Source organism: Globicephala melas, chromosome 17, assembly GCF_963455315.2.
Source record: "Globicephala melas chromosome 17, mGloMel1.2, whole genome shotgun sequence".
NCBI lineage: Eukaryota > Metazoa > Chordata > Mammalia > Artiodactyla > Delphinidae > Globicephala > Globicephala melas.
In genome coordinates, this window is record NC_083330.1 from 7,777,915 (window position 1) to 7,788,809 (window position 10,895).

The following is a 10,895-nucleotide window of genomic DNA, read 5'->3' on the forward strand; positions in this document are numbered from 1 at the left end:
ACAAGACAGATCCCAAAATCTTGTGTTGTGTTAGCATTCAGACTGGAGACCACTGTGCAGCCGTGAAAAGTAAGTAAGTTGTGAGAGCCAACCCCGCCCTGTGCCAGGCGTGGGGATGCGAAGAATAAAGGCCCGACGGGTGCTTGCACCAGAGAACTCAGTGTATAAGATGGGTGACAGATAAATAACAACATATCACTGTTGTGAGAAGTCCCTGGGGTACTTTGAAAACCCAAAGGAAGAATGGGACTGGAGGAGGTGGATGTGGAGAGAAACAGATGGGGAAGTTTCCCTGGAGTTGGTCATACCTTGGTGAAAGTTTGAAGGTTGTATGGGGGTAAGTCATTTGAAAAGAGGGGGCGGGGAGAGCATGTGCAAAGGGACTGAGGCCAGAGAGAGCCTGTCGTGTCTGGTGAACTGAAAGTTACCGGCCAGGGAATTTGGTGAGGAGGCAGCTTTGGCAGAGATGACCTTGGCGACAAGGTAGGCTGCAAATCACGGAGGGCTGTGATTGCTATGCTAAAGAACTTGGATTTTATCCTGAAGGTGATGCGGGTTCACTTATCAAAATAGCTTAAACAGGGGAGTGATGTAACATGATTTTTGAGCAGAGTGGAGGTTGGATTAAAGAAGGGTGGAACTAGAATCAGGTGGACCGTTTAGGAGTAATGCAGTGATACAGGTGGTCAGTGATGGCGACCTGAACCAAAGCGGGAACAGTAGGGATGGACAGATGGGCCTCACTGAAGATGTCTGCAGGTTGAAATAACGGAGTTTGAGGACCAGTGGCTGGGCGATGGTAGAGTCTCAACTCTAACTCAGCTCCAGTTAGCACTGATCTTTCCAGTGTTGCCACACACGCCTAATATGAACTATTGTACTACTGACAAAAGTGTGCTGATCACAGAGTGCCACAAAGCTAGGTATAAACTGGCTTTGGGAACATTCCTTTAATTATAATTTCTTTAATGATGCTATCCAGGGATCCCCAAAAGAGACTGAGAGGCTGCCTTTCATACATATCGGGCTCAGGCTCCGCTGCCTGTGTCATGCTCCTAGCGGCTTGCTTAAGATCTCAGACACGGAGCGGTGATGGACTGTGAATTTTCTACCCCATTACTAATGCTACAGTGTGAAGAATGATACACATCTCCTCATTTAATAGCTGTTCCCAAACTGCCGTTGTTTCAAGTAACTTTTTTCCCTTTATGATCAGAGATCCATTATGCTAGGCTGGCGTCTCCTCGGGCTAGGATGTTGTCAGGATCTCTCTCTTCATGTGAGAATTCCGACCACTGTCAACTTTCTGCAGGAGGATGCTGAGGTGACCAAAGCTTTTGAAGAAGATATAGAGACCCCACCTACAAGAAACATTCCTTCTCCTGGACAGCTGGACCCAGACACGCGGATCCCTGTTATAAATCTCGAAGATGGGACTCGGCTGGTGGGGGAAGAAGCTCCTAAAAATAAGGACTTAGTCGAATGGCTGAAGCTGCATCCCGCTTACACTGTTGATATGCCAAGTTACGTACCAGTGAGTATCACAGAGTGTAGGGTTGGGAGGATTCTTGCTCAGTCAGTCCATTTCCTTCTCCCGTGCGACGGAGAAGTCCCTGGTCCCTCTGCCTTTCACTTGACTGTCTCGTCATCTCGGACGTTTCCCAGCTTTTGTCATTGTATATTCTACATTAGAGAAACTAGCTTCAGGTCTGTTGTACGTGAAGGGCAGCCTTGTACTGATTTGAAGATGCCTAGTGTGCATTTCCTTGCCTTTTCCTTCTCCCACCAAAGAGATGTGGGTTTTTTTCTGTTACTCTTCACATGGCGTGGTTTCCAGGGGTGACTCGTTATTGGGAAGACACTCCCCAACGTGCTCTAATTGGTCTCTGGACTGGGTCTGCCCAGCACAGAATATTAGGAAGCTGTTACTGCAGAGATCTGAGCCGCTAACACAGCCCAAGACTTTTTAGCTTCTTTCTTAAACAACTAACACTCATGCCGTTTATTAAACATGAGACAGGATCTCCAGATGATTTGTCACTTAAACTGCTTGCGAGCTAGTTGTGCAGATGTCTTACGTCCTATAACTTACGTGATTGAATTTTTTTTTTTTTTTTGCGGTACGCGGGCCTCTCACTGCTGTGGTCTCTCCCGTTGCGGAGCACAGGCTCCGGACGCGCAGGCTCAGCGGCCATGGCTCACGGGCCCAGCCGCTCCGCGGCATGTGGGATCTTCCCGGACCGGGGCACGAACCCGTGTCCCCTGCATCGGCAGGCGGACCCTCAGCCACTGCGCCACCAGGGAAGCCCTGAATTTTTGAAAACTTAAGCGTAGGAGTTTACATTTTATCTTGTTGAGTTCCTGCCACTCAGAATGCACCCTCCTGCAAAGGCTCTTTTATCCCTTGGGTTGTTTCTCCTCATGTACAGTCGCATGTCGTAGATGTGAGATCACCTCTGTATCCACTCAAGTCTCTGAGTAGAGATCAGCAAAGGTACCAGAGAAAGTTTCCTTTTCAAATACCATGACTTGGTTAAACATTTGAAGAAAAGATTTTAAGCAGGTTATTGAGAGATAAAAGGAAAAGCATGTTCTCCGCTTCTAAGTTTGTTCCTTAAGTAAAGGAAAAAGAGAATAGTCTTTCCTTTCAAAGGAAACTATGGTTTCTAATAATTAAAATGATTCTTGAAACTTCCATAGTAATTGAAAATGGCTTGACTGTTCTGTTTGTCATTTATATAGGAAAGAATAAGTACTAAGTAGAATTTTACTAAATATGTTTTTTGTTTTTGTTTTTTTGCAGAAGAATGCAGATGTGCTGTTTTCCTCATTTCAGAAACCGAAACAGAAACGACACAGATGTCGAAACCCTAATAAATTGGATATAAACACTTTGACAGGAGAAGAAAGGGTGCCTGTTGTCAATAAACGAAATGGGAAGAAGGTAAACATTGGGAAGGGGAATTGATCTCTATGTGATTTCTTCTCCCAGAAAGAAGTGTTTTATTCTGACATCTTTTATAGGGGAAAAGAATTATGTTTCTTCCAGAATACATGTGTATTTATATGATCTGTGTATGTATATGTGTAGATATACAGATGGGAGGGGGAGAGGGAAGACTTTGTCTGTTTCTAAATCATTTTCCAAACGCCTCTCCCTAGATGGGTGGAGCTATGGCGCCTCCCATGAAGGATCTACCCCGGTGGCTGGAAGAAAACCCCGAGTTTGCAGTTGCCCCAGACTGGACCGATATAGTCAAGCAGTCTGTAAGTACAGACTCCGCCTTTCTGTCCAGAAAGGTATCTGTACAAAACTGTTTTCCTGAATTTTTCTTTATTTTCTGTGGGCCATTAATTATTCAATGATAACTTATTCTTGGCTTAAAAGAGTTGACATAATGCATCATTTTCATACATCATTAATACATCATCATTCCTTGTATCAATATGTCATTAATCCACCAAGGTGGATTAATTTGACAGCTCTGATTTAAAGGGATTGTGTAGAAATATACATTCACAGTCTTAGAGGCAGACTTGCTCCAGGGAGGAATGCCCCAGGTAAACGTGGCTAACAGCATCTGTGGAATGGAATTTATGGTGGTTGAGATCCTTAAGATTAACTGTGATTTCTGATTTTAAAATAAACAAATGAAAAAATACAGCAGTTCTGCCTAAGCATTAATTTCACTGTTTCTTTTTTAAATTAACGTGTTTAAACGTCTTGATTTTTTTTTTTTTTGTCTATTTATTTTTCTTTTGGTATACAGTTCTATCAGTCTTCACACATGGATGGTTTCTTGACCGGCCACCATAATCAGAATACAGACAGTTCTGTGACTCGCCCAAATTCCTTTGTATTATTCTCTGTCCCCACCCCTAGCCCAGGGCAACCGCTCGCTGATCTGTTCTCCATCCCTAGAGGTTTTGTCTTTTTGAGGATGTCACCTAAACAGAAGCATAAATCACGTACCCTTTTTGAGACGGCTTCCTTCACTCATCATACTGAGATTCATCCAAGTGGTTACATGTGTCACAGGTTTTGCTGCTGATCAGGCTCCTGTGTGTGGATGTACCCCTGGATGTGGTTACCCATCACCCATGGAAGGACATCTGGGCTATTTTCAGACTTTGACAATTATGAGTAGAACTGCTATAAACATTCATGTACAGGTTTTTGTGTGAACATGAGTTTTTGTTTCTCCAGGGTAGATACTAAAATATAACTTTAATTAAATTTTCCATCGTTTTCCACTTCCTTCTGATGTGCTATTTCTCGAGTTAGCTATGGATGCAGATATCTTGACACTTACCTCACCGATAGAGTATCCTTTAACATTTTTTTCTGCAATTCAGCATAATTCGGTGAGCTGTGTAATGCTAAAAAAGAGAAGTTCTGCTTTCCGAGGTCTGATCCTTGAGCTTCTAGAATGGAAATAATTGCATGTGTATTTCCATTACGAATGTCAGTGTTCAGTCCATCACAGAGGCCCGCGTGGAAATGAGGTTTTCTTCCGAAGCGTTTGATAGCCCCTGTTTGCCTCTCCCTTCCTTTCAGGGTTTCGTTCCTGAGTCGATGTTTGACCGTCTTCTCACCGGACCCGTGGTGCGGGGAGAAGGGGCGAGCCGGCGGGGACGGAGGCCCAAAAGTGAAATCGCCCGCGCCGCCGCCGCCGCCGTGGCCTCCACGTCGGGCATCAACCCCCTGCTGGTGAACAGCCTGTTCGCTGGGATGGACCTGACGAGCCTGCAGAGCCTCCAGAACCTCCAGTCTCTGCAGCTGGCTGGCCTCATGGGCTTCCCTCCGGGCCTGGCCACGGCCACAGCCGCTGCCGCCGCCGCCGGAGGAGACACCAAGAACCCGGCCGCCGTGCTGCCCCTGGTGCTGCCGGGCGTGGCCGGCCTGCCCAGCATGTTCGGGCTGGGCGGGCTGCTCAACACCCCGCTGTCCGCCGCCGCCGCCGCAGCCGCAGCTGCCGCCGCCGGCAACACCGCGGCCGCGGCCGGCCCCGCGGAGCCGGAAGACGGCGCGTGCAAAGCGGAGGAGAAGGGCAACGAGAACGAGGACGAGAACAAGGACTCGGAGAAAAGCACAGACGCCGTTCCGGGCCCGGACTCTGCGAATGGATCTGTTGGTGCTGCTACTGCCCCGGCCGGCCTGCCCTCCAACCCGCTCGCCTTCAACCCCTTCCTCCTGTCCACCATGGCCCCGGGCCTCTTCTACCCGTCCATGTTTCTACCTCCGGGACTGGGGGGATTGACGCTGCCGGGCTTCCCCGCCTTGGCGGGACTGCAGAACGCCGTGGGCTCCGGCGACGACAAGGCTCCCGACAAGGCTGAGGGGGGCACCTTTCAGGAAGAGGAGACCCTCGAGGGCAGCGACGCCGAGGAGAGCCTGGACAAGACGGCGGAGTCCTCAGTCTTAGAAGACGAGATAGCACAGGGCGAAGAGCTAGACTCACTCGACGGGGGGGACGAAATAGAAAACAATGAAAATGATGGATAACCAGTACCAGTTTTCAGTTAAAGTGTTTAAAACTTTTGACAAGTGGTAGTCCTACTGTTTACACTCACAGTTAATGTTCATACCTAGTTTTATAAGCTGTTCTGTAACATAGTGTAGCAAAAGAAAAAAAAAGTCCAAGTCATGTTATACAGGTGTGTCAGAAGGTATCTTGGTCATTAAGTATTGTGCAGTGCATTATTTATTATCCCTAGGAGAGATGAAATTTGAGAGATGATCGTGTCTTTTTAAGGAAACTTACATAATGCTCTGCTTTTTTTTTTTTTTTCTTTTCCTTTGGTACCATTGGTATTATAATAAAGAGCAATTTGTAACCAAGTGGCACGAATGAAAGGAAGTGCTGCTCAAAGGAAGTATGAAGTTATATATTTAATTTTTTAATTTTAATTTTTTTGCTGTGAAGGTCAAGATGAAATTTACCATACATATCATCCTTGCTCATTTGTTTCCCTTTTTGACTACACGGGGGTTCCCGCACTTGCGCATCACACACATCCACACACTCTGACAATCTCCACCTTAGTGTGAACGTCTCTGTCCCGAGGCGCAGCAATAATAAGGCAGCTGTTGAATGTGAAGGGTCCCTTTGGAAATTAACCTACTGGGAGGGTTCTTGCCAGACAGAACTGCAGTTCCATTGTCTCGTGGTCTTGTAATGCACTGGTATAAACAAAATAAATAGATGAATAAATAAAGAGTGAGAGAAGAGAGAATCAGGTACCTTTTTTAAATTAAAGGACTTCGTTACTTTAGCCACAAGCTAAAACAGCATTACCTCAGCTCTAAACTAGCCTTGAAGTTTACAGACATGACTTTGTAAATGTATTGTTTTTCTTTGTTGTGATGTCCTTTTATTTTTTTTCCTTTGAAAACTGCTATCATGTAAGATAAAATGTAAATTGCTGCCAACTGTAGTAATGATGCTTTTAATAAAAGTGACCCATGATATGCAGAGATGTAAGTATAGAATGTAGTAGCGTAGGGGAACTGGTTTCACTCTATTTTTTGTATTCGCAATAGATGCAAATACAGCATTCTGGCCTTTGTACAGTTTCTTGATACATCCTCCTATACCAGATTAGCTGTTGGTAATACGCTCAACTGATTGTCTTCCGCCTAGACTGGAAGAAAAACCTCACATTACCTTGACATAATTCCACTCCAGATATCTCAACAGAACCACACGCAGAAACCTCCCATTACTCCCTCAAAAGGTCACCCAAGGCCGAGACTACTTAAAAAACGTGTGCAGCGTCTGATAATGTGGTACACCGAGGAACAAAGGGTCAAAAGAAAAATGAGGCTTTAATAGGCACAATATCTGGGTCATTTATCCTCGGTTAATGGGTAGAAAAACACAATGCCGTGGTGTCAGCAAGGGACGCGAAGGCACTCTGGTGTCCTGAGGGCCCGGGCTCGGTGCCAGCGTCACGGAGCCCCACGTAGAACGACGCGCACGCACGCACGCAATGCAGGTACGCGCACGCACGCACGCAATGCAGGTACGCGCACGTGCAGCTACGCGCACGCACGGGCTGGGAGCCGCTGGTTCGGGCACTCCTTCATGACCTCTGATGTTCAAGGTAAGCTAGAATTTGAGATGCTCTGTTTTCACCTTGTAATGTCACCTGACCAAACATAAAGTGCCGTGTCCCTGCAGTTAAAAAGGAGGGGAAGAGAGGGTGAGGGTGGTCTGTGGTGGCTCCCTGCGTACCGCCCCCGGGACGCGCCCAGCCCGTCCCCCGCACGACGTGGCACGAGACAGGCTGTCCGAGTCCCTTTTAGTTAACGAGGTTCCGTGAATTAGCATCGCAAGATGAAAATATACCCATGATGATTCTGGAAAAAGAACTCCGTGAAGCCTCCACCTTAGACGCCCCGTGGTGGCTTCACCTGTCACGTCACCGTGACTCTTTCTTGAAGAGCGCCTGGGTAGTGCGCGGGCAGGAAAGTGCCTTTTGTAAATCAACTATACTTCAATAAAAACAATAATAAAATTAAATTTAAAAAGAATTTTTTTAAAAGAATAGCTTCGGGAGCAGAATTCTTCAAACGTGGAAAATAAGACTAGACTTCCACAAAGTATAAAGAACTTAAATATTTAAATAACTGAAAGACTTTTTAAGCCTTAAAACAGGACCTTAGGTAGGGAGAATATGTTTCATAAAGTGAGTCTTAAAGGGGCTTCTTCTGAAATTCTTTATAGCGTTGGAAGTTTTCCTATGACACTCTGTAAATAGAGCACACGATGTGACTCTGTCCCTGTTAAAGGAAGATGCTGAGAACAATGACGATCTTCAAAGCAGAGGCATCAATTGCTTGTGGCCAGAAGGAACCCTGACATGATAGGTAGGTCAGCAGCTGGCCCTGAGTCATCTGGGATTTACCTGTGAAGGTGGCCTTGAAGTCATGCAAGTTTCCAAACGCAAAAAATGCGTTTGTTTGGTTTTTTTTTTTCCTAATGGAATTAATTCTCGACGTGAGATCTCGAATTTGCCTAAGTAAGAAATATTTTAAATTCAGTCTGATTCTTCATAACCGGTGTTCGTCACGTGCTTGTATAAATTAAGCACTGAGGTGCTCAGTGCTTTCCATGGCGTTTCTGTTTCACCGTCACTTCTCTTCTGTGAGGGAAGTGCTGCTTTCCAGGAGGAAACAGAGACTTGGAGACTTTAAGTAACTGGCTAGCAGTAAGTACAGGAGCTGGATCTGAACCCGAACCCAGGCAGTCTAACATTAGAGCTTCCTTACAGTTTCTTGAAATACTGCACTCTGGTCTCTGAAATAAAATAGTTATTTAGTGATGATTTGAAGTGTCTAGGGCTTTTGTATTTTTACGTTTCCCCCCTCCCTTACCCCTCTGTAAGAGACCTTAAATCTAAGATTGGGGATTAAGAGGCAGTCTATATGAAGCAGAACCTGGAAGAAGAGTGTGATCTCTGACCAGGCAAACTTGAGTCCCAGTTACCTCATTTAAATTTGGATTTATCTTGCCCCATGAATGTTTCTATTTTATGAAGAAGTCAAGTCTTTGGAAAAGATTAACTTAAGCCTCAGAGCTAGCAAATAGCAAACCTGGTATTTCAACTCAGATTGATCTAACTTCTGGGGTATTTCAACCCTAGGCACTTAAATCACTGCACTGGGGTGATTAACATTCATCAACAAACATTTACTGGGTGCTATGTGCTAGGTACTGTTTTAGTGGCAAGAATATAGCGAAAACCAAAAATAGACTAGGGCCTTGCTGTCATTGGGCTTATATGCTAATAGGAAGAGACAGGTGATACACAGATACAAATACAATTTTTGTAGATGGAGGAATACTATTAAATAAGGTGATGGGGTGCTCAGGTCTGTGGAGGGGACAACTCTGCTTACACCTGAGTGATGAGAAGCAGTGGCCAGACAGAGCTGGTTGGAGAATGTTCCAGGCAAATGGAAGAGCCAGTGCAAAGGTCCTGTGTTGACAGTGAGCTTGGAGGAAGCAGGGGCAGGGAGCCTGTTTGCCTACAAGATTTGGGGGCTAGGGACCAAACCGGTGCTGGTGGAGGATTTGGATTTCTTTCCTAAGTGCCATAGGAAGTTCCTTGGAAGGTTTTATGCAGAGAAGTGATATCATATTCATGTTTCTAAAAAAATAATCACTATGGCTGCAATGTGAAAAAAATGACTTGTAAGGAGGAACCAGGAGCCCCATTTAGGAGACTGTTGCAGCAGCCTTGGATCAAGGCAGTAGGTAGCAATGGAGATGGAAGGCAGTAAATGGATTTGGGCTATGTTTTGAAGAAATAGAGCCTCCAATTTACATTAAGTGAATAATTTGAATTAACTTTTCAGGATTAGCCCAAAGGTAAAACCAACAGATGAAGAACATACACTTTTTTTTTTTAATTCCATGATTAGTGTTAATAGAAAAGGTGCTAGGAACAGAAATCTTTCCATCCATGCCCTGTTACAAAGTTACCTTTTCAGTTCAATGAAAATTATTTGTTAATTATCTTTGGGAAGAGTTTTCAGCAATTATTTCTAACAGGTAGCGGAGGTAAGAAGGTGTGTGCATCGTTGAAGTGATGCATGTGCAGTGAACATCAGTGCGCCTCCAGAGCCATCAGTAAATTTAAATTAGGAAGCAAAACAATGTAAATGACCTCTACTAACAAGCACTTAAAAGTTAGAATATACCTTATTCATTCAACTTGGCTCTCTAATGAGCAATTTTATGTATTTTCTTAGCACAGGTAAGATTTACCATCGTTTTATAGACATTTTATAGTAAAGTAAACTACATTTGGCAAAATAGATGTGTAAATTACCATCCGGAATATTTAATCTAACGTAAGGCTCCTTCAGTGAAAGTATTTCATCCTTGAATTTTTTGTTGGGAGACTCACCTAATTTGGAGATTTTTTTTCTTGTAGGAGTTAGAATGGTGATTTTCAAAGTAGTTTGAGCTATATAAATCATTTCTATGTCTAAGGTTTTTGCTGAACTTCCCTAATGCTGTAGACCAAAACTAAAAAACTCCCTGTGTATGTGTGTTGGCAACGTAGGTCCACCGTCCTGATGGGCCTGTTGGTCTGTAGATCTTATTTTGGATCTACCAATGTAGAGTTGATGTTTAATTTGCATCTCCTTGATGAATGTTTACCATGTAATTTAAATGAAATTGAAGAATAGGGTAATGACAATTAAAATTTCAAATATTTTTTCATCTGACATCTTTAGCTCCAGAACGGTTGACTCTTATCATTTGTGTAGCTCCTAAACTGGTTGAAATTTTCGTCGATTGAACAAAGATGGCAGAACCCATCTCCAAACACAATACAGACATGTTATTTAAGTGTCGGGCTGTCTCCCAGTATGTTTCTTCCTGTGAACCTTTCTCACTTGCGAGGTCTCTACTGGGCTCCAAGATAAATCTGTCATGGTGAATCTGAGTTACAGCTGAAGGACAGCATAATAGATTTATTTCTAAGGTATAATAAAGAGAAACACTAAGTCAAAATATTGTTTAGGAATCACTTAAGACTCTACTCTGGGTGGTTTCCTCCATTGTCCGTTGCCCGCCTCTGCATTTTGATCTGAAAATTACAGGAATTTTGATGGATTTCAAAATTACAAATGAGAGGAACCTGATTCTTTTCCGTGACTCAAGCCAGGTACTGCAGTAGCTTCACATCCTTTGCAACCCCAAACCATCTCCTAATTGTCAGCTGCAGTTAACGCGACTTCAACTTGGATGTAGGCTGGGTGACTGAAACCTAAGCGGGCTGTAAATTTAATAGTTTGGGGAGCACACATCACGTCTTGGAACGGAAAATTCATCCTGTTCAACATGTTTCACCATGTTTCCTTGGGAGTCAGGAGG

General features: G+C 44.3%; 1 protein-coding gene across 7 annotated transcripts in view; it reads left to right on the plus strand.

The window, feature by feature from the left end:
* Positions 1-6,478, plus strand: part of CHD7 (chromodomain helicase DNA binding protein 7) — a 179,228-nt gene extending 172,750 nt beyond the window's left edge. For all 7 annotated transcript variants that reach the window (XM_030859681.2, XM_030859684.3, XM_060287189.2 and 4 more), the window contains 4 exons: positions 1,313-1,534; positions 2,804-2,944; positions 3,163-3,267; positions 4,559-6,478. In XM_030859681.2, coding sequence (XP_030715541.2) covers positions 1,313-1,534; positions 2,804-2,944; positions 3,163-3,267; positions 4,559-5,506 — 1,416 coding nt within the window. In that variant the 3' untranslated portion in view covers positions 5,507-6,478. The remainder of the gene's footprint in view (positions 1-1,312; positions 1,535-2,803; positions 2,945-3,162; positions 3,268-4,558) is intronic.
* Positions 6,479-10,895: the final 4,417 nt, after the last annotated feature.